Raw genomic sequence first — 24,512 nt, 5'->3', positions numbered from 1 at the left:
ATGCAAGTGTCCTGACCTACTTTTAATTTATTCATCCAAAATTTGGCAAAATCTATTACATTCCGTGTACGCTCTGAAAGTGGCCATTGAGGCTAAATGTGGAAGTAATCACTCATAGTTAATTCTTCGAACATTTAAAATGTTTTAAAAAACGTTTTTTCATGGTTTTGCATTACCATTAAGGAAACGTTTTATTTTGTTATTTTGCAAACATTACAGGATACAAAAGTAGTTACGGTGTTTCTTATCTAAACATGGTAACTGTCAGCGGCAGCGCAAACACAGATTTGAATGAGTGTATGATTTGATCAAATATTTAATGGACACAGGGGAATTGTTGTCCTTTAGAAATAAGATCGCGTGGGTGTTTGAATCAAGATTGCGACCTTTTAATAATTTAAAGGGCATTTTATTGACAAATTGTGCAAAGTAGTATTATCGATACATTAAGTAATATAATTCTGTCACAATTTGTTCAAGTTAAACCAAACTTTTATTTTTAACGGGTTGCTGTAGGTTTATATTTATGTATAATAAATAGTTACGTCTAAAAAAATAAAATAAAGTTGGATGTCCAACTAAAACATTTTAGAAAAAAAAAATGTTGCATGAATGTGAATAGATGTATAAATTGTGTTAACAATTTGAGAACATTTATTAAAATTGAAAAAAAAAAAAAATGCTGAATGTTCTGTTCAAAATTTTTGGTTTTAACTTTTAGAGAACCTAGCCAGAATGTAAAAATTCCGAGAACATTCGCTGTCGGGTACCTAGTGGATTTTTATTTGTACTTAATCAATCACACATGACATACAGACATAAAAACGGTCGTGCATGGGATGTAGAGAGTGCAAAAATCAGACAAGTTCATCTAGTACTTGCACAAGCTGCGCAGTGGAATGCAAAAACGTGCTCTGTGTGCACGACCCTTAACGTGTCAAAAAATCTGTCAGACCTTGATCTTATCGGTTTAAGCAGCTCAATTTAGTGCATATCAGCTTTTCAAACTCGCGGGCCACAGCTTGCAAGTGAAGTGGAGTTGCATTTCAGTCTGCGTATGAATAAGGTGTTTGCATAGTAGCAGCAAAAAACTGACCATTTAATTTTTAGGGTTAGTGAAAAGGAGGAGAAAGGTCAATAAGTCTTTCCTGACATTATAAACTGGCATCTAGAGGAATAAAAAAAAATGTATGATGATATCTATTTAGGCAAAAGCTGTCAAGTATTGTTTTTCAGGTTTTACAGCCACTCCTTACTGTAACTTAAGCTGAAAAATGTGCTATCCTCCAGCGCAGGAGCAACAAATTAGCTGTTTGTTAAATGCCGATGAGGTTCACGGTAATTTCAGGCTTTGTAATGACATGCTGGCGAAAGAATTCCAAAAGGCAGCAAGTTTTACAATAGAGTAGATTGAATGAATCGCCCATTAACTCGCTGATGAAAGCTCTCGGTGGTGTCATCCACGCCCAGCCCTCGCACCATTACACAAGGTGGCTCTCATCAGCCCTCAGCCAACACAAGCAGAGACCCATTGACTTTATTAGGTTTGCCTCCCGTCCCAACTGGTGTGGTCTGACATCAGACAGGCTTAGTCTTCGACTGGAATCCCCCCTTCGGGTCTGCCATGATTCAGGCAATGATATCACTTCCTTCCCAACCCTAACACAACGACTGTGTTGCTGGGTGAATCCATTGTGGAGGAGAAGCGGCTCTGAAATGCATGACATATGGTAAATAATCTCCACCTACCTCATCCTCACTGGTTTCTATTTTGTCTCCTCAATAAGAGACTTAATGAATGTTTTGTTCAAAATAAAACTTTGCTTAACCACATACGCTTGGAACGTGTTCAGTTTGCATCACTAGCAGCACCAGATGTATGTTTTCTTAATGGATTATGACAAATCACATTTGGCTATGCGCTGATTAGCACGCAGCCCAATGCGACGGTCAAGCTGCCGTGATTTATCGCCAACATTCTGATGACAGCTGGGTGTACAAAGTCTTTCGGATTCATTTCCTCTGTTCGTAAAGGATATAAACACTGCTATTTCTCATGGTACACTACATTTCATTTAGACGTAAATACAATAGCTGCCACAAATAAGGTCACGCCATAGCTGTGGCGTCCTTCATATTAGTTAAAGGTTGGCGGGAAAGATAGATAGCAAAGTCTTGAGGAGATTCCAACAACCACCCTATTTATTTCGACCTTTCAGAACATGAACCAGGTGACATTTGACCATCACAATACGGTCGTCACCCAGCACCTTTCACGAAAAGGAGCGGGCGGGAGTCGGTGACTCGGCTGGACGGCTGTGAGCGAACACCACGTGCCAATTTCTCTGAATCTATTAGCAGTTCATTTCCATTCGTGACCACAAGCCATTGTTTTACCTCACAGCAAGGAGTATCGAGTGGCCGTAACCAGGACGTCTCAGACAACACGACGACGCACATGGCAGTGGTTTCTGTTGTGTTTGTGGGCTGAAACTCTCGGGTGGGTGGTACAGGGCTCTCCCACAGCTCTGAGCTAGTGAGGTTGGCCCTGTTTACCATGGAATCATCCCACGGTAGGAGAGCGTCAGCTTCAAGAGGTCTTCAAGACCCCTCGTTCACTGGAGGAGCAGCTGAGTCATTTCAAAATATCAGTGTTTACCGAGGGTTTACATGAGAAAGTGACCCCTTGCTTCTGTGGAGAGGACTCAGTGTTTCCCATGGCTGAACATGTTTTTACTCAAGTGGCTGAAAACACATTAATCACGTATGGGTGAGACGAGGCAACCCTAGAGTTGCCGTACACACCGGACTTACATCAGCCTGACATATCATAACACCGTTGCTTTGATCCTGCTGCTTCCTGCCTCCTGACGAAGTCATTCCTGACTCAGACATGTCATAATATGAAAAACAATCGCCTATGCCCTTCCATGACATCAACTTTCCTGTAGCCATCCCAGGCATGATACCAAAGGACAAGTACCTCCGTATTGACATGGAAACGGTACGGATTACTTTTGGGGGATTTTCTAATGAATGGGGTGTTCTTAATCACCGCGGATGAATCATGTCTGCAACAATTCGAGTAAATAACCAGTGACACATTATGCGGCAGCTGTGAGCTGTACCATCTTCACAGCGGTAATACCTTGGTCAGTAGGCCAGGAACTCTTTGCCAACTGGAAAGCTCCAGAGACGCAGGCTGGGAAAAACTGTCAGCGGCTTTAAATGGGCAGCGCTGTGGCTACTCGAATTAGGCCTTAACTAACGGAAAAACAAGCAGGAAGCTGCTTGTGGGGAGTGCAGGAAGAGGCAGGGAGGCGGCGCTAATCTGGTGACATGCTGCATGTCGTGGATGCGGCTGTGCACTCGCTAAGGAGCCAGTTGCAATTTATCTTGGGATAATAAGAGACTGGGCAGCCTCTAACTGACGGTTTAGCTGTAATGGTCTACCGCTGCCCTATTCCACACTGTTCATCTTAAAATCAGCGCCCCATGGTGATGCAGCAAGCACCACCTGAATTAAATTAGCGCTGCACCAAAACCTATTGTGCTGCCTCGCCGTCTACTGCCTACATAGGAAGCTGCCTTCCTTGTCAGCATCTTGAAACCTCACAAGTGACCCATTTGAGAATCTGTTGTTTGTAGTAGTAGAGGACCTTTCAGGATAAAATGCTGCCTCTGTTGCCAGTTCACTAGGTTTTGGAACCAAGCAAGTGTGGGATATCTGATACGATCGAGATGCATTATGGAACAGGATATTGAAACGGCATTCTCTTTCCAGCTGTTTGCTTTATGGTCCATTTATTTTTCCTAAATGATAAAACACTGGGTCCCAATGTTCACTGAAAAGTATAATGTAGACTATGACCCCAGGCAGATCTTTGAAAGCTCTACTGTAATAAAGCCAAGTATTTTTATAAGCTGCCCTCTAACCATAACAATAGATCACATATCAAAATAAGAGGCTAAGCTGGCCATTTCCCCCCTTCATAATGGTAAACTTGACTGGCACAAGATTCACAACAGTTCCTAGAAATACTAGAAGCAATTAGACATTATAATCCCCAGACTAGAGTGATTCCTCTGGCATGGCACCAGTCTTTGTCTGTCAAACCATTGACGCATGCTCTAATAATCTACATTGTATTCCAACTAGTGAAACTACTCATAAAGTGAAACTGAATATATGTATTAAGCCTGAATATTTTTGGCACATTTCTTTCGCAAGTGATGTTTCCAAATCAGTGCTTGGTCAAAACCACATTCAGTCTTCGCATAGCCACATTTTTTTATTACCAACATAAAGTCTAGTCCACTTTGCACTTTTGCTCGGCCAAGAACCGCCTACTTAGACAGGAAGTGGCTGTCTGACCGACACATGAGGGGACCAATCTCCAAGCGTAACTGTTTTGGGTATCTTCTTAGGACACAATTTTGATTTCACTGACAGACTGAACCGGTGAATCCTCCACAGTGCCAGCCAGTTAGAATGCATGACTTTTGGAGCTCTTGCCAAGATTCTGTGCATTGTGCATCAAAGGTCCTTGTGGGTGTGCCAACATATCTGTCACCATATCGGTTGTTTTGCAATGATCGTCGTTGGGCTGAGTATAAAGTGCCAAGACCGACAGACATAAAGCAGAGTTTAAGTGCCCTTTTCAAGACCTCTTCTGTTATGGTGTATAAAAGAGAGAGCGAGGAAGGAGAAAAGAGGAAGAGGCGGGTGTTCTTTGTGTGCTCTGGGATGACTTACCACACAGGATGTGGCGGAGAGGGAAAGGACAACACTGCACTCTTTCATGTCCCATTTCTGAAGTCTGGAACATGGCGACTTCTTAATTCTGTGCGTATGCAGCTTTGACACTGATCGCAGATTAATATGAGCGATGACCGCAGCGCTGTTTCTGTGTTATTAAGCACTGTAAGAGCTATGAATATGTAATCCCGCAGGCTAAAAGGACAATGAAAAGTTCCACGGGATACAAAATCCCACGAGCAAGGCTCTGCGGTGACGCTAATATTTCAAATCGAACTTCCTGCCTCTCCTTGAGTGCTGAAATATTGTGAAGTTTATGCAAAGAAAGTGGTCGGCCTGAGACACTTTAGCGTAGCCACATGGAGTCTGCAGCCAGAAAAAAACATCCTCACGGTGACTCCACAGTCTGCGAAACATGGGAAGGATTCTGGCGTGGTGCTCTCGCTCATCCTGTGTGTACAGTACCACGCTTACAGGAGAGCTAATAATACGCTCCCGGGGCCTGCTCAGCACTGAGGAAAGTGCCTGCTAGTGGTTTCGGCTGCTTTGCTCTCAACACTGCCTGGTTTTGGCCGTCTGTCATATTCTGATGGAGTGCTGGGTTCGGCGTATTCAACTACCTTCTGGCTTGGGCAAGAACAGCTCACATGGCAAAACAAAAGGGTATAAATACCACCCAAACCTTCCTGCCGCAGCGCCTGCATTCTGTGGAAAATAGCTGAAGGCACGAGAAACCCACGGCAAGACGAGGGTTCTCACGGTATATTAATGACTCTCGAGCGAACGTGGCGTGCTGCGGGATAGCGGTCCCTGCGAGGGCAGCCAAGTTCATAAGGTTACTGAGAGTGCTTGAGCTTGTCTGGCCTTGCCCTAATTTTGGGAGGAGAATGCAGGTGACCCGATCGTCATCCACAGAAATCCTCGTTGCCAAAACACGACGAGCGGACGCGAGTTACAGTACGCAGTCACACAAACTCCAACGTGGTGCTATTTGCAACCAGAGTAATAATTGTGGTTCTGAAAAAAGGCTGATATAATGGTGGAGTATTGCAGGCTTTCAGCACTGGAGGCTGGATGAATGGAGGAAAAGCCAAGCGCACAAACCCTGTTGACATTTGCCGATTCTATTTCGAAGATAACTTGCGTTATCTCTGCAGCTGCCTAAAATAACTGTTTTGAAACAGGTTTTCTGCTGGGAATTGTAATTGCGTCAACATCAAAAGGCACTTTTGTTTATGAAGCTCTGTTCTTTTTTAACATCGCTTCAGCTTGGCAATAACAAGAGGAATCTTAGTGTGTTTATAAGTTCAGATAAACACTCTGTGACTCATTGATTCTCTTCAAGAATATCATGGATGCTGATCTGAAAAGTGGGTGTTATTTGGAAAATCTGTTTGTGGACTGTGAATGTTGAGTCGTTCAATACGGTATAGATTGTGTAGGAACAAAAACATCTGTTTTTAACAGTATTAATTACTATTAACTTTTCGCTGCTGTTTCAGAAGCTAGTGAGCTTCCTTCTTAGGATGTTTGGAATGTGCTTGTGATACCACAGGTAGGCAGCTCATTTGTTTTGTTTTGTTTTGTTTCTTCTACCTGGGTGGCTCAATTAGTATGACATCCAAAAATGGTAAACAGCTCACTTGGCATGATGCCCAAAACACACTGTTTTGTTAGGTAGCTCAATATATGTCCAAAACTGGTATTTACACAATATGATGCCCAAAAATTGTTATCTAGGAGAGGCAGCTCTCTTGGCACGACTCCCAAAACAGGTGTCTGCATCGACACCTATACTGTCTAGGTGGGCAGCTCACTAGATATGATGCACAAAAACGTTGTCTATGTAGACAGCTCATTTCATACTCGAAATTAGTGCTCTGCATTTAACCCATCCAAGTGCACATACACACAGCAGTGAGAAGTGGGCAGCCATTGCTCCAGTGCCCGGGGAGCAATTGGGGGTTCTGTGCCTTGCTCAAGAGCACCTCAGTTATGGTATTGAAGCAAAAATGCTGTCTATGTAGGCAGTGCACTAGGTCATACAACAAAAATGTTGTCTAGGTAGGCAGCGCACTAGGCATTACATCAAAAAATGTTGTCTGGGTAGGCAGCTCACTAGGTATTACACTAAAAACGCTGTCTATGTAGGCTGCTCACTAGGTATTATATTAAAAATGCTGTCTATGTAGGCAGCTCATTAGGTATTACACCAATAAATGCTGTCAAGTTAGGCAGTGCACTAGGTATTTTACCAAAAATGCTGTCTAAGTAGGGAAGTCTCCAAAAATGTTGCACTAGGTTTTTAATCAAAAATGCTGTCTAGGTAGGCAGCTCACTGGGTATTTCATCAAAAATGCTGTCTAGGTAGGCAGCTCACTGGGTATTTAATCAAAAATGCTTTCTAGGTAGGCAGCTCACTAGGTATTACAACAAAAATGCTGTCTAGGTAGGCGACTCACTGGGCATTACATAAAAAATGCTGTCTATGTAGGAAGATCCCTAGGTATTACTCCAAAAATGCTATCTAGGTAGGCTGCTCACTAGGCATTACATAAAAAATGCTGTCTATGTAGGCAGCTCACTAGGTATTACACCAATAAATGCTGTCTAGTTAGGCAGTGCACTAGGTATTTTACCAAAAATGCTATCTAGGCAGGCAGCTCTCCAAAAATGCTGCACTATGTATTTAATCGAAAATGCTGTCTAGGTTGGCAACTCACTGGGTATTTAATCAAAAATGCTGTCTAGGTATGCAGCTCACTGGGTATTTCATCAAAAATGCTATCTAGGTAGGCTGCTCACTAGACATTGCATAAAAAATGGTGTCTATGTAGGCACCTCACTAGGTATTACTCCAAAAATGCTATCTAGGTAGGATGCTCACTAGGCATTATATAAAAATGCTGTCTATGTAGGCAGCTCATTAGGTATTACACCAAAAAAATGCTATCTAAGCATTTTTGATGAAATACCCAGTGAGCTGGCAACCTAGACAGCATTTTTGAAGAGCAGCATCAGGCAGCAAAAATGCTGTCTAGGTAGGCAACTCACTGGGTATTTCATCAAAAATGCTGTCTAGGTAGGCAACTCATTGGGTATTTCATCAAAAATGCTTTCTAGGTAGGCAGCTCACTAGGTATTACACCAAAAATGCTGTCTAGGTAGGCTGCTCACTAGTCATTATATAAAAATGTAGGAAGCTCCCTAGGTATTACACCAAAAATGCTATCTAGGTAGGCTGCTCACTAGGCATTACATAAAAAGTGCTGTTTATGTAGGCAGCTCCCTAGGTATTACTCCAAAAATGCTATCGAGGTAGGCAGTGCACCAGGTATTTTACCAAAAATGCTGCACTAGGTTTTTAACCAAAAAATGCTGTCTAGGTAGGCAGCTCACTAGGTATTACACCAAAAATGCTGTCTAGGTAGGCTGCTCACTAGGCATTATATAAAAATGCTGTCTATCTAGGAAGCTCCCCAGGTATTACTCCAAAAATGCTATCTAGGTAGGCTGCTCACTAGGCATTACATAAAAAATGCTGTCTATGTAGGCAGCTCATTAGGTATTACACCAAACAATGCTGTCTAGTTAGGCAGTGCACTAGGTATTTTACCAAAAATGCTGTCTAAGTAGGGAAGTCTCCAAAAATGCTGCACTAGGTTTTTAACCAAAAATGCTGTCTAGGTAGGCAACTCACTAGGTATTACACCAAAAGTGCTCCCTAGGTATTACTCCAAAAAATGCTATCTAGGTAGGCTGCACACTAGGCATTACATAAAAAAATGCTGTCTATGTAGGCAGCTCACTAGGTATTACACCAAAAAAATGCTGTCTAGTTAGGCAGTGCACTATGTATTTTACCAAAAATGCTGTCTAGGCAGGCAGCTCTCCAAAAATGTTGCACTAGGTATTTAATAAAAAAATGCTGTCTAGGTAGGCAACTCACTAGGTATTACACCAAAAGTGCTGTCTAGGTAGGCTGCTCACTAGGTATTATATAAAAATGCTGTCTATGTACGCAGCTCCCTAGGTATTACTCCAGAAATGCTATCTAGGTAGGCTGCTCACTAGGCATTACATAAAAAATGCTGTCTATGTAGGCAGCTCACTAGGTATTACACCAAAAAATGCTGTCTAGTTAGGCAGTGCACTAGGTATTTTACCAAAAATGCTGTCTAGGCAGGCAGCTCTCCAAAAAATGCTGCACTAGGTATTTAATTAAAAATGCTGTCTAGGTAGGCAGCTCTCAAAAAATGGTGCACTAGGTATTTAATCAAAAATGCTGTCTAGGTATGCAGCTCACTGGGTATTACACCAAAAACGCTGTCTAGGTAGGCTGCTCACTAGGCATTATATAAAGAATGCTGTCTATGTAGGCAGCTTATTAGGTATTACACCAAAAATACTGTCTAGTTAGGCAGTGCACTAGGTATTTCATCAAAAATGCTGTCTATGTAGGCAACTCACTAGGTATTTCACCAAAAATGCTTTCTACGTAGGCAGTTCACTGCCTGATGAAATACCCAGTGAGCTGGCAACCTAGACAGAGCAGCATCAGGCAGCTCTGTACACTAGGTATTTAATCAAAAATGCTGTCTAGGTAGGCAGTGCACTAGATATTTAATAAAAAATGCTGTTTAGGCAGGCAGCGCACTAGACATTACTTCAAAAAATGTTGTCTGGGTATGCAGCGCACTAGGCAATACACCAAAAATGCTGTCTAGGTAGGAAGCCTAATGTCAAAAACTGGTGTCTACATAGGTTGCTCAGTAGATTTGATGATCAAAATAATCCCTAGGAATTACACCAAACGTGGTGTCTAGGTAGGCAGTGCACTAAGCATTACATTATAAATGCTGTCTAGGTAGGCAGCTCACTAGGTATTACACCAAAAATGCTGTCTAGGTAGGCAGTTCACTAGGTATTACACCAAAAATGCTGTCTAGGTAGGCAGCTTAATGTCAAAAACTGTGTCTACATAGGCTGCTCACTAGATTTGATGCCCAAACTGATCAAAATAATCTCTAGGTATGACACCCATAAATGCTGTCTAGTTAGGTAGCACATGAGCACAGCCACAGTCTTGTGTGGTCTCAGTATTACAACAGACAGGAGCCAACAATATTACATCACTCCAGGAAGTAATAGTCATTATCAACACAGTTCTATTACAGTGGGTTTAAAGTACAAGTGGTTTATTATTATGCACTTGTCATGTTAATCTTACCGGTTTTAGGAAGTTGTCAGTCTAATCTCATTGCGGTTTGTGTGGTACTATGTGGCGAAGAAATATAGTTATAGTTAATAATAACAAATACCTTGATTTATTTAAAGCATTTAGAAGTAGAAAGTAAGAGACACGTGCATCTCCAGGTTAGCGTACTCCTCATTTGGTAATCTCTTGCGACTACAGCAACCTGCACTTGACTGAATTTACGCAAAAAGAAGAGAAAAAGAGAAAAAAGTAAACATGAAAAAGCGAGATCATCTGTGTCTATTATCTGATTGGCTGCCTCCGAAGCCAACAGCATTGCCCACCCACATGTTTATATGAATCGTTGATCATTTGTCGAGTCCTCCCACTGAGAGAGGATCTGTGCCGCGATCGAGCGCTCATGGCAGCTAATGATTATCGCGCGTACCTGCGGAATCATATCGATATGGAAGAGGGTCCGACGCGCGCTCCACACACGGGCTCCACGCACAGAGCGCTCATATTCGGCACGCTCGCTGTCATGGGACTGCTGCAGGTCACGTCGAGTGTGGCGATTTTGTTGCACTTAACCGGTTATCTCCGAGAGGTAAGAAACTCTTAAGGAAACAAAGACAGACAGAACGCACCCGGGGAAAAACAACCCCACTTACTTAACAAACTCATTTATTATAACAAACTTACAGGCATTGTCACAATTTAGGTGCATGAATTTTAAAGTTTTACTTGCGTTTCAGCAGTTTCTGAGGCCTGGTTTCGTTTAACCTGCTGTAAACTCTGAATGTCAAGCGCTGCAGGACGGTTCAGAGCGTGTGAGACGCGCCGCGTTTGAACTTCTGAAGGAGCGCGCATTTGAAGAAGCGCCTCGTGCCCACTCAGTGCTTTATGTGGCAAGTGGGTTTTGAACGTAATTTCAAAAACAACTTTTTCTATAGTTTACAAGCTGCACGACTGTTGGAGGTAAAACGTATTTGACTTTTTAAAAGGTGTGAATTTGGTCCGTCCAGTTTAGTCGCACCTTCAACAGAATATTTTACATTCTGTCATCACTGAAACGTCGCTCCAATAGCTTTTGATTTAAAATAAATAAATAAATAAATGCGAAAACTTTTGATTTCCATTTATGTTTTTCAATTCTGGTTTATTAAGAAAAAGTCCGTGTCCTTGCAGGCGACAAGAAACATCATAAACGTGTTTTAAAAAATCTTATTTTTTCTTTAGTTAGACATTACTGCTACTAATATCATCTCACAAATGTATTAACGTGAGATATAGGAGTTGTCTTTTATGTGTACGCTACTGTAGTTCAGTTTGCTGGTTATTAAATGTTTAATATTTTAGTGTTGTACACTAGTTTTGTCCTGGGAATAACCTTATAATCCTATTGCTGACGCAGGAAATGTTGGTTTTTGGCAATGCTGATCGTCGTGAATGTGTTGTTGGTCTAGCACTGGTTTCCTTTTTCTGCGTTTTCCAAAAATCTGGAAACTTTTTGTTGAGGGTCTCCCACAAGTGATATAAAGATATACAGTGTCAGTCAATAAAGCTAGACGTGTCTATCAATACTTTTTGAGTATATTGGTATAAAATTAAAGTCAGCAGAGCTATAAAATAACATAAATGGGAATTATGTTGTGCCCAAAACATGTTGAACAAATCTAAGTTTCTTCTTTGTCTAGATTCCTGCTCTGTTCGCTCTGAACTTCATGAGCTGCATCCTAAGATGCTTTGAAACGGTATTGAACATAGTTTCCTAAATTCAAAAGCACAGCTTGTAGAAGTGTAGTTGCTAAAGTAAAAAGACTTATTTTCCCACTTTGGGAAGTTTGTTTGCTGGTCATGTCAAGTTTGCCCTTTCACCCTGATTCTCCAAAACATTCCCTCTGACTTCATTTGCTCATCTGGTGGTCTGATACTTATATGTTTGGCAGAGCTGCTGAGAAACAGCTCTCGCATGTTGTCATGCCCAGCTCTCTCTCTCCTGTAGTTTGAATGCTGTGGAGAATATTATGACATCTTGTTTTGTGAGGCTTTGGCCCAAACGCAGCGGTGTATGTCGGAGGCTTCTTGTGTGCTGGTGGAGGGCCAGAGAAACAGATGCAAGAAGGAAAAAAGATGAATGTCAGTTGTATTTGGCTCATGATTCTTGTTATCCTCAGAAATGCATGCAGGGACAATCCACAACCGAACCAAACCATATATGATAATGAAATGCTTTTGCGAAAAGCTTCTTCTCATTCCATTTATAGCACATATATATCAAAAGCAGATCAGAGAAAATGGGAATAACATCACACACTGCATGCCTTTCTCATTCTGTCTGTCAGCATTCCATCTGGTGTTACTTTCAGTAACAGACAGTTTCGGATTTTCAGATTTTGTGGTGTGTCAAATTACCTTGTAACCGAGCACCTGCACCGTTCATAGTTTCAGATAGGTGTTTACGCCCTAGTTTAAACAGTGATCTTAATCCAAGACCTGTGAGAACAGTTTATTTCATTTCCAAAGATGTGGCTGATGTAATGATAGAAGAAAAACTTGTTTGTGCTTCAACATACTTGACAGTGTTCCTCTTCGTAAATTAGACCCAAATGGAAATACGTTTTTGCATTTTCTACACTCAAGGTAAAATGCAAGATCTGAGACTCTTATTGATAAAAAAATAGATATAAATTGATAGAAAATAGAATGTTGTTATTATTATTATTAGAAATGTGCAATGAACAAAAGCAGTAGTGCTGGACAATTTGTAGAATCTTAGGTATGGCAAGCACTCCAATTTTGCGGAAGACTTTTTGAAGCATTCTGCAGGTGCAGATTCAGGTCTACTGTTTACATTGTATAATATGCACCTCATTTAAACCCTATTTGATAATATAATTCTGATTTACCACCCATGCTGAAGGAGTGCATTGGTCAGGACATAGCTGAGGAGAATAATCAGGATGTTTTACCTTGCTAAACACATTAGTTCTCACCAAATTGGATTTAAATGTACAGTGGGTACAGAAAGTATTCAGACCCCCTTAAATGTTTCACTCTTTGTTATATTGCAGCCATTTGCTGAAATCATTTAAGTTAATTTTTTTCCTCATTAATGTACACACAGCACCCCATATTGACAGAAAAACACAGAATTGTTGACATTTTTGCAGATTTATTAAAAAAGAAAAACTGAAATATCACATGGTCCTAAATATTCAGACCCTTTGCTCAGTATTTAGTAGAAGCACCCTTTTGATCTAATACAGCCATGAGTCTTTTTGGGAAAGATGCAACAAGTTTTTCACACCTGGATTTGGGGATCCTCTGCCATTCCTCCAGATCCTCTCCAGTTCTGTCAGGTTGGATGGTAAACGTTGGTGGACATTTTTAGGTCGCTCCAGACATGCTCAATTGGGTTTAAGTCAGGGCTCTGGCTGGGCCATTCAAGAACAGTCACGGAGTTGTTGTGAAGCCACTCCTTCGTTCTTTTAGCTGTGTGCTTAGGGTCATTGTCTTGTTGGAAGGTAAACCCTCGGCCCAGTCTGAGGTCCTGAGCACTCTGAAGAAGGTTTTCGTCCAGGATATCCCTGTACTTGTGCCGCATTCATCTTTCCCTCGATTGCAACCAGTCGTCCTGTCCCTGCAGCTGAAAAACACCCCCACAGCATGATGCTGCCACCACCATGCTTCACTGCTGGGACTGTATTGGACAGGTGATGAGCAGTGCCTGGTTTTCTCCACACATACCGTTTAGAGTTTAGGCCAAAAAGTTCTATCTTGGTCTCATCAGACCAGAGAATCTTATTTCTCACCATCTTGGAGTCCTTCAGGTCTTTTTTAGCAAACTCCATGCGGGCTTTCATGTGTCTTGCACTGAGGAGAGGCTTCCGTCGGGCCACTCTGCCATAAAGCCCCGACTGGTGGAGGGCTGCAGTGATGGTTGACTTTCTACAACTTTCTCCCATCTCCCGACTGCATCTCTGGAGCTCAGCCACAGTGATCTTTGGGTTCTTCTTTACCTCTCTCACCAAGGCTCTTCTCCCCCGATAGCTCAGTTTGGCCGGACGGCCAGCTCTAGGAAGGGTTCTGGTCGTCCCAAACGTCTTCCATTTAAGGATTATGGAGGCCACTGTGCTCTTAGGAACCTTAAGTGCAGTAGAATTTTTTTGTAACCTTGGCCAGATCTGTGCCTTGCCACAATTCTGTCTCTGAGCTCTTCAGGCAGTTCCTTTGACCTCATGATTCTCATTTGCTCTGACATGCACTGTGAGCTGTAAGGTCTTATATAGACAGGTGTGTGGCTTTCCTAATCAAGTCCAATCAGTATAATCAAACACAGCTGGACTCAAATGAAGGTGTAGAACCATCTCAAGGATGATCAGAAGAAATGGACAGCACCTGAGTTAAATATATGAGTGTCACAGCAAAGGGTCTGAATACTTAGGACCATGTGATATTTCAGTTTTTCTTTTTCAATAAATCTGCAAAAATGTCAACAATTCTGTGTTTTTCTGTCAATATGGGGTGCTGTGTGTACATTAATGAGGGAAAAAAATGAACTTAAATGATTTCAGCAAATGGCTGCAATATAACAAAGAGTGAAACATTTAAGGGGGTCTGAATACTTTCCGTACCCACTGTATATCTTACATCACTTTTGTTCTCTGAGCATGTCAAGCAGAGTTTAATTTCTTAATGAAAGCAAGCCTGCCTTCCCGTTAGTTCATTAAAAGCATGCAGTGTGCAGTGGTACCTGCTGGATGCAGTTGTGTAACCGAACTGTGTTTGTTGTGTTTTACAGGTCGACCTTGCCTCAGCCCAGCAGAGTCCTAATGAGGTGAGCTAATAAACTTCAAAAGATGAGTCTGTGTTTTTCATGTTTGTGCACTTTGGCTCAGACTCAGAAACAGCATCAGTTTGCAGTTCTTTTCTTCAGTTTACACAACACGGTCCGTTTAGGAATCTTTTGAAAGAAATTAAATGCAATTGAAATACACATTAAATCCTTAGGCTTTAGGTTATGCTTTTTGATTGATTGTTGCTGTTTAATGATGATTAAAACAGTTGACACTCATCCAAGATGTGAAGAGATGCTTCTAAGCTGCATGATGTGTGATAGTCTGCCAAAAAAAAAAAATGAAATTCTTCATTAGCGTTATAGACATTTCCTGTGCTTATAGCAAAGCATTTCCTCCTATTAGCACAAACAAGGACGTTCCGAAACAGTGACCTGCTGCAAGTAGTGTTTATTGGGCTGACAGAATGTGCTTTGTGCATTAATGATGCGAAAGTCCCATTGTTAAACATAGGCTTTGCATTGGTATTTTCACATATTTTGTTTAAAGACGCCAGAATAAACATGCCATAATACCTTGGCTGCTGTAAAACATTTCCTTAACCATGATGGTTCAGTCGCTTGTAAAAAGGTCAAGCCCCTGGAACTGTTTTTTGTCAGGAACTCATTTTGGATGTTTAACCATGTCTCATGGCTACTGGCTCGATAGTTATAAATGACTTACTTAAACATCTATATATGGTCCGTATGGATGCAGGCCTCCTTGTGCTTTCCTCATATTATATAGTGTAATTGTAGGGTTTGGAAAAGACATTTGGCCGCAGTTGAGCAATCAATTTGTCTCAATTAATATCAGAATCTGTGAGGAGCGATCAGAAGAGAGATAAAGTGTGTTTGTTCATACATGCATGAGTATTTCCTGTACACACAGTCTTTTTTTAGGTTGTGTTGTTATATTATGGCTATAATGCTGTATAGAAGTTCTATTCTTCTGGGCTTTATGAAGCACTTTTTGCTTTACCAGTCCATGAGAAATCGACTGTTTTTATCATTACCCTGGGACAACTTATTTCTGAGGAAATGTAAACCTGAGAAAGTGTTTAAATATATCTTGTGTCATGGCTTGTTACTGTTGCTCAAATGCAATCTAAGTTGAGAGCTTGTAAGTGCTGGCCTACTTTGTTTGCGGTCTACCAAAATTCTTAAGAAGGTCAGAGCACCGAACAACATCCAGAACTCTGCACTTGAAAGCCCTAATTATTATGTTTGTTTGCTATTCAATCCTAGTCTAGGACATAAAAAACCTAATGTTGAGATATTTTCTTCATATTTCATAAATATATCTTTTAGTCGGGCCATAACCTGCTACTACTTATATAAATCTCTTTGTGGTATGATATATAAAATGATGACATATTCACCCACAAATCAGACTAGATTTCACACAGTTGAAGGAAGTGTATTCAAGTATTCACTGTGTTCCAGATTTGCTGGTCTTTCTGGATTGTTGGCTCGATTTTGAAGACACCTTGCACATTAGCAGACATTTGATTCTGTCTGAGTTTTTTTTTTTTTCTTTTTTTTTTCTAAAGACTAGGCTGCGGTAGTCGCTGATAGCGGTATTACTGTGTTTGGCTGTACACCGAATACACTACTTGCCCACTGCGGTACCACTCCCACTATTGTTTTACTTTTTTATCCACCTTATTCTTCAATGTGGAAGTAAGACTATGGGCGAGACTTCCAGGTCATTAGCCGATATAGGGAAATAACAAGAAGAAAAACAACGTGCGGTAAATGGTAAAACTGTTTGCACTACAAAATAGTGTGTTAATCATTAAGAAAAAACATTAAAATAATATGGTAAGACACACCAATTTGCAATATCAAGCAGCAAAACGAGCTGTTATTTTTAGAAGTACAGCTAAAAGTAGGATGCAGATGAGATCAGAAGCCAGAACCATACCATTTACAAATAGCCTTGCTTTAAGGATTCATTTTTGCAGTTTTTATGCCTTTATTTTAATAGGAAAGTAGAGTAATGACAGAAAGCCAAGTGGGAGAGAGAGGATGACGAGATCAGGAAACTAAAACTAACTACAAGCCGGGATTCGAACTCGGGACGCCCGGAGCGCAATGGCGCCATCTATCGGTGCTGACCGCGCCCGCTCAGTTGTAAACAGTAAACTGAAAGCGTTTGCTCTGCTCCATACAGGGTGCGCTGCAGAGCCGCAGAACAGTGCAGCAGGAGTCATATTTCACTGATCACATCAAGCACGTCAGGTGTATCCACATTTTTCTTTAACGCAGAAGTAAGCCTATAGGCGAGACTTCCGGTTCATTAGCTGCTATAGGAAAATAATGAGAAGAATAACAACATAAATGGTAAAATCGTTTGTCGTACAAACTACTGTGTTCATAATTAAGATAATACATTAAAATATATGGTAAGACACCAATTTGTAATATCAAGCAGCAAAACAAGCTGTTTTGTACAACTAAAAATAGTTGGATGTGGATGAGACCAGAAGCCAGACCCATAAAATTTGCAAATGGCTGCACCCGCTCTTACACTAGTAAAAACATGGATACGAGCGCAAAGGTGCGTGTGGCAAAAATGACGCAAATACTGTGGAGACGATGACAGGCAAAGGCTTTGGTTTTCAAGAGAAATGTAAAAGTAAAGTAAAAGATCACTTCTTAAACCAGAGAAGATGAGCATGTTGGTTTTCTCAGCAAAAAACATGCAAGCACCATCACCGACAGCCAATTTAGTTCTAATTTTCTTTTTGTTTTCATTAAAAAAAAGCCTGTTGTCTTTGCTGTTGTCTTTGACATTAAACTAGACGCTTTTTTATTTAGTTCATCCCACAGCGTTTGCTTAACTTTCTGAGTTTATTAGTTGATATACAGTACAGCATGTGGTGTATGCCAATATTTAGTATTGGAAAGTGAGAGGTGTAAAACCTGTAAAAAGTGACACCAAGATCGCAACTTTGAAAGCGAAAGCATCCTAACCCTAACCCACACCCAACAACCCCCTAAGGTAGAGACCTGCGCGGGACGGATTTTTCAGTCCCGCTCACGCAAGATTGTGTCCCGCGCCCGCCCGCTCCCGCGGAAATAAATGTTATCTCGTCCCGCTCCCGCCCGCAAAAGCCCGCATAAAATTAACCTATAGAGATTTTTTCAGTACAACGGTTGAATTTACATGAAAAAGTTCTGTAACATCTCGTAAGTTCCACTAGACCCCAGCATAAATGCTCTGGATAAAATATTTGTTATTTAGGCTAAGCATCAACATTCACAAACAAAGCTCCTTTAAAGCTGACATCTCAGTACATACACGATCTCATAAAGCTCTTATAACACAATTGATATTATGCACGATTAGCCTTTCATAAATGTCTACACTTTGTGTGTTGTAATTCGTAAGCACGCAATATTCAGCACTGTGCAAAACTTTTGAGCAGTGAGTGGATTTTAACTTGAACAGCACAGATTGGCGATGCGTTCCAGAAATCAGCAGATGGCTACATTCCTCACGCTGCAAACAAGCTTTAAATCGAAACTGCCTATTCTCACTTACTAATCATATTTATGTTGTTCTTGCAGCTTTTGTGCAATAGGTGAATAACAATTTTTTGTTTTTAGATATTTTATGTTTAGATATTTCTATTTTGCGGGAGTCCCGCAAATCATTTTATTTTCCGGCATCCCGCACACACACGAGTCTCTACCCGCCCGCACTCGCACTTGCCCATCAAGTTTCGTCCCGTGCCGCACTCTGTTGCGTTGGGTTGCAGGTCTCTACCCTAAGGTAACAGGTGTAGTTGTAAGCTAACAAACTGGTGAAAAAATGTCCTCACCGTTACATCCTTACTAAAGTCCCTTGAGGCATTGAAAGCATTTCAGTCATACCTGAGCAGGTGTAACTGTAGAAAGGAACAGTCTGACACATTTATAGGCTGGTTGTGGCCTATTTCAACATGGTCTTCCTCTTCCCTATCATTCATGGTATTCCTTTATAGAACGTTGAGTTAAAGTGTGTAATGTTAAAATATTTCCTCCAAGATTCTTGCTTTCTAGTGTAGCCCAAACAGAAATTAGTTTTTAACAAAGCAGTGCATTTGAGACATTCGCATTACCAACTGAACCAGATGCGAAATCTGAATTGGTAAAACTTTCATCCTTATGCAAAATTCCCATTCACATAGATTCCGAAATGTTTTGTACCCATGAAAATGTGTCGAAGAGCGATTTTCATCCCAACCAGCCTGATGCTACAACATCGACTTTGAGAACAGAACTATGTGTCCGATCAGTGGAAGTGTTTGAACCCTTTTGCAGTTTTTAGTGACAGAAATTACACATTTCAGCTCAGGACATACATTTTAGATGACATTTGCGTTTTCCTTAATGATTGCTTTTCTGAAATAAGGAAAACAATGTCACCATGAGGTCAAGACACGGAGTGTTTCCTACTTCTTCTTTGAATATTATCAGTATTGTGAAAGAGTGAGCCAGAATAAATGTTGGTGATAAACATTGTCAAAGAAATACTGTGCAGTACTAGTCATATATGAGGAATCAATGCTTACCTTTACACCATTTCCAAACTAGCTTGGCTGGTTTCAATTTACACCATATCATTGGTAAAAAAAAAAAAATCCTCTACATGAAATATCTACAATTATTACATTAAATATCTATTTTTAGTCTGTAAGTGTATTTGTTTTCTTATTGGAGATGATCATGATCATAAAAATCTGCATTGTGAAGATCAATCAGTAATGTGTTTGGTTGTTCTTTTTTAGGAAATGCACAGTGAAACCTTAATAGCCGATCCACTCAAAGGATTGAAGGAAAAGAAGGAAAGATGTCGAACAAAAAAGGACTTACGAATGCCATCGGCTCACCTTCCTATCAAGACGCCCATCAATTTTTCAGCCAGTAAGCATATGCTGTTTATTTCAGAATCACATGACACGTTTGCCGGAAATGTCTTTTGACTTCGATTGACTTTCAAATTGTAGTTTTATAGCTTGTGTCAAAAAACTAAAGTGAATTGAAGTGATCTTAATGTAATATATAACCATATTTTTATCAAACATGTTTGTTCTGACCGTGTTACTTTTGCTTTGTGCAGAAGATCGAAATGATTTGACCATAATCCTTTGGGATGATTTTCAAGGGCCGAATTTGAAGAAGATGAAATACCATGACGGACGACTTCTAGTGGACGAAACTGGCTATTACTATGTGTATGCCAAGACCTGCTTTCGATATGCTAAGGAGCACGACTCAAGCAGAGAGGACGTCAGCAATGTACAGTTGTTTCAATACATTTATCACGAGAAGCATACGCAGTCTGTCATTACACCTATTTCCCTTACGAAAAGCGGAGGCACGCTGCAGTGGAACATCTCGGACTACAACATGTACTGCGTGGAGCAGGGCAGAGGCATCCTGTTGAGTAAGGGCGATGGTCTTTTTGTCCGCGTATCTAATGCGTGGCTGCTAGACCCAGCAGCTGAAGGGACGTATTTTGGCGCATTTAAGATAAGCGATTGATTTGCATCGTTTTTGCTACTGAACATGTTTATGCACATTTTGCAACCTTACGAACTTTTTGAAAGTGACCATGAACCACTGAGCACTTGTTTTTGATCACTGACTTTTGAATTTTTATTCAGTATAGATGACTTTTAAGAGCACATTATAACTTTGAACACTTCTCAGTTGTGCCATTGAAGCTCTTAAATACCAGCACTAGAAGACCAAGAATGGACTCAGGCCTCTGTCCATGTTTTTTTTCATAGTTAACTACCAATACTGGCAATAAGGGCCGCTGTAAAGGGGTGCGGGTTAGGACTATTTCAAGGGCCCTGACCAGAGGCAAAAACTGGGGCCCAGAAATGCTAGCAGCACCCCTAATGGCAATAGGGATCAGTCCAATACTGGTACCTGTACTCTTAAAATGCTCCAATACCAATAACCATGCAGTCAATCACAGTGGTGGAGAGATGCGGGACAGTTCGAGTAAAGTACGCCAAATCGCAGTAGTCTGCTGCAACATTCACAACAGAGGAAAAATGTATGAATTAAGGGCTCGAATTTAGTTCGAAACATACTCAGTGGGAACTTCTAGTTCATTGAAGTGTTGTATAAAAGCTTAAAAGCCATAGGGGCTTATTGTTAGTGGTGAGTACCAAAAAGTATCAGCCTTAAGACAGTAATAAAAGACGACATATTAGCGGATCCCTAGTTTGCACCCAAACTTCCATTGGATCAAGATATAAAACAAAAGAAAACAGTCTTAATACCATGTTTCATTCTAACAAGTAGGGCTGGGTATTGACACAAATTTCACAATTCGATTCGATTTCTATTTACAAGCGGCCGATTCCGATTGAAAATGTGTAAATGTGACGTTATGTCACATTGTTTACAAGCATTGTATAACAATGCTATCTCACTACCAATTCGTACGTATTTTATGAGGTGGTTAATTCGTACAACCTCACTCGTATGACTCCAGTTATGGGTAGATTTGGGGGCGGGGTTAGAGGTAGGTAATTCTTACGAAAATACGATTCATGCGAATTGGGGAACTAGTACAATCTAGTAAACATCGTAGAAATTATACACCTCATAAAATATGTACGAGTTACCGTGATATTGGGTTGGTTATATTCAAGGGTGCACATAAGTTTTAGCCTGGTTATCATAAGAGTACCTGGAGATTTGGTTTGATCCTCGCGCTGCACATAGTGTGAGCCATTAAATATAACTCTAAAAAAGTAAATTAATAATAGTGATAATAAAATAATAAAGTGTGATAATACTATTGTTTTATAATTAAAAGGGTTTATTAAATAAAAATAAAATGATTTAATAGCAAACTTAAAACTAAAATGTTAATATTTACTTTTTTATATGAATTTCCAAACATAAATTAGCAAGCTTTTATTTCGGCGGGTTGCCGGCAAGTTGGTATATGCATCAGTAAGGAGCGTCAGTAGCTACGTTTCCATTAAAGATTTGCGCAAATTCTGGCGCTATTTTATAAATGTTTATCAAAAAGTATTGCGAAATGACGGCGTTTCCATTAACCTTATTTATTTATAAATTGTTTGTGTGATTTTGGCTATATTTGATCGAATGTGACTTGTAAATGCGAAAAAAAAAAATGTTTCTATTGCTGATTTGCGAAATATTTCTTTTTCGAATTGCCTGAAAAATCACCTTATGCAAGCGTAAAAACTTTTTTGCGATACATGGGAGTTTTTGCGCAATTGACGTGTTTCCATTAGGTGTATTTTCAATTCGCAATTTCAATTTGCGCAATTTAGGGGTAATGGAAACGCAGCTACTAGCAAAATGCCACAAAAATCAGTGACAATAACTTATTTTAGATAAGTTATAAATTACGTTTTAGTCGCATAACATCGGTTAATAGAAAAGCCATCATTTTGCAATACTTTTTAATCAACATTTATAAAATATCGCCAAATTTTTGCGCAAATCTGTAATGGAAACACGCCTAGTGAAGTATACGCGCTCCTGGGTTTAGCGCTTCTGATTGAAGAGTGCCCAGTGAATTAAATGTCACATTTTTGCATTGTACTTTGTAAACGGCAGCGAATAGCCTATAATTATGCTGTTTATACAGTCAGTATTACAGTTTGCCGATCTAAAATGGTATTTGTGTATTAACAGCTGTCAGCCATGTCGTTACGCAAATGCACGCTCTGAACTTATTTACACAGCGCATTTTCTTATTTTGGTCGCGCATGCGGACCTGCGGACCACTTATATGCACCCCTGGTTATATTGATTAATGCGGTTTAAACACTGATTAAACGGTTACATAAGACAGGATATGGACTTTGGTAAGTTGTACTCTTTCTTTTAACATGCCTTCAGATGTTCATTCATGTTTATTTTGTGCTAAAACTAGTTTTAAAGCGGAGGAGATGATCTGTTTACGTGCCGCTTATCTTGAACTCTTGATCTGTCGCTCCACTTTAAACAGCACCAAATAATATTGTAATAATACTGTAATAAAACGGACAGAATTTAAAATCCGAGATTTTGTTTCATACCAAAAGTAACAAAGCACAAAGCTTATTGCGATTTACTGGATGAGAGGCGCTAAATGGAAACAGGCTAGACTAATCAATTATTAGGATTTCAGAATCGGTATCGTTTTCGTAAAAACGAGAATCTCTTTTTTTTACCCAGCCCTACTAACAAGCATGGTTAATTGAATTTTGTAAAAATGATCATGCCCAATCTGTCAATTGAAACTAGTGGATAGACACTTCTTATCAAGAACATAATATTTTACTGATGGATGAATTTCACTGTTGGACATTTAGAGCTGCCCTTTGGTTTTTGTAATGGTGTTAAAATCAAATTTCTTGAACAAAACGTATACAAACATTCAACAAAAAGCAAGGCAGCTGGACTGTCTTTGACTCAGTGTGAGAAGCGATGTGCAGAACCAAACTGAGTTTGGTACGCTCTAATTTAATTTTTTTTTTTTTAATGCACTAAGTGTATTTATTTATTTTCTATGATGATGGAATGTTTGTCAAATGTTCTGTCTTTTGTACAGTTTTGTACAGTGTATATAATTGCCTTTATTCCATTCTGCAAGAGGTTTTGGATTAAGGGCATTGACTTTAGGTCAGTTATTCATGCGCTTTTGTCCCAGGCACAGGGCTCCTGTTTAAAGCATAAATGGATTAGTTTCTCACTAAGAAACTTTGTATTTAAGTAAAATTCGTTTGACAATTCTGTGTGCAAATGTTTGTGGACAGCAGAATATATTGTTCCCAACCCGAAGCAAGCCTTAAAAGGTTTGCAGCCTTAAAGTCTAATATTTTGTTTTTCATATGTTAGCAAAAGTTTTGTTTTATTATGTTTATTTATACTATTCTGCCTAATAAAGATACTTTTCTAAATAAAATGCCAATTTGTTAATGAAAAATACTTTTGATACGGTTTTCCACCTCCTTGGCATTCATTGTTTACATATGCGTTACACATTTTTATTATTGCCTGGAGAAAGAAAAAGTCCAGGCAGTTCCCAGCGTTAACTGGCTCCTCTCTGGATGTGACAGCTAAAGTAAATGTTTGGTCTTTCCTTTCTTTGTGGTATTGTCAAGAAAACGGGTGAAATACACTAGCTGTGAGGTGGGAACATGGTCATCCTTAAAATAATATCCACCCATTAGTGGCGGTTGTTTTATCCTCTAATTCACTGCAGATATTTGGACCGTCATTTTGCTTGGACCTCTTCTAAGCTGAGAGAATAGAAGTAGGAGAAGCAAAACAAAACAGCGTCCCATTGTGTATTTCTCAAGTCTAACTCAAGTTAACAGATTGATTTGAGAGGAACTCGCAGTGCTAGTGCTCATCACTCAACATAGCAACCATTGAAAGCACTGTGGTCTGTGAAATCCAAGTGTGATGTGGCCACATATGAAGATTGACCTCTGTATTGCAATTGTTAAGAAAAAAAAGGCAACCAATATAATGATACGTTTGTCTTTGAAACATCATAATGAATCATATAGTTCCATATCAAAGTTTTAATAGGTTTGTTTTTATATAATCATCATTATGAAAACAAGAACATCTTGTATAGGCAGTAAACAAATTAAACTGTCTGAGATGGAAAAAGAAAGTTATTCCAAAAATTATTATTCTTTGTATTTTTGTTGCTTTTGTTTTTTGAAAAAAATACA

At 40.0% G+C, this 24,512-nt stretch overlaps 1 protein-coding gene across 1 annotated transcript; it reads left to right on the top strand.

Moving 5' to 3' along the window:
* Window positions 1-10,360: 10,360 nt before the first annotated feature.
* tnfsf11 (TNF superfamily member 11) lies at window positions 10,361-23,707 on the top strand. The gene is made up of 4 exons (XM_073846042.1): window positions 10,361-10,563; window positions 14,761-14,796; window positions 19,572-19,707; window positions 19,904-23,707. Exons 1-4 carry the CDS (start codon window positions 10,378-10,380, stop codon window positions 20,326-20,328), a joined length of 783 nt encoding a protein of 260 aa, XP_073702143.1. The 5' UTR covers window positions 10,361-10,377; the 3' UTR covers window positions 20,329-23,707.
* The last annotated feature ends 805 nt before the right edge of the window (window positions 23,708-24,512 follow it).

Source organism: Garra rufa, chromosome 8, assembly GCF_049309525.1.
Source record: "Garra rufa chromosome 8, GarRuf1.0, whole genome shotgun sequence".
NCBI classification, from domain to species: domain Eukaryota; kingdom Metazoa; phylum Chordata; class Actinopteri; order Cypriniformes; family Cyprinidae; genus Garra; species Garra rufa.
This window is presented reverse-complemented; position numbering and strand designations above follow the sequence as displayed.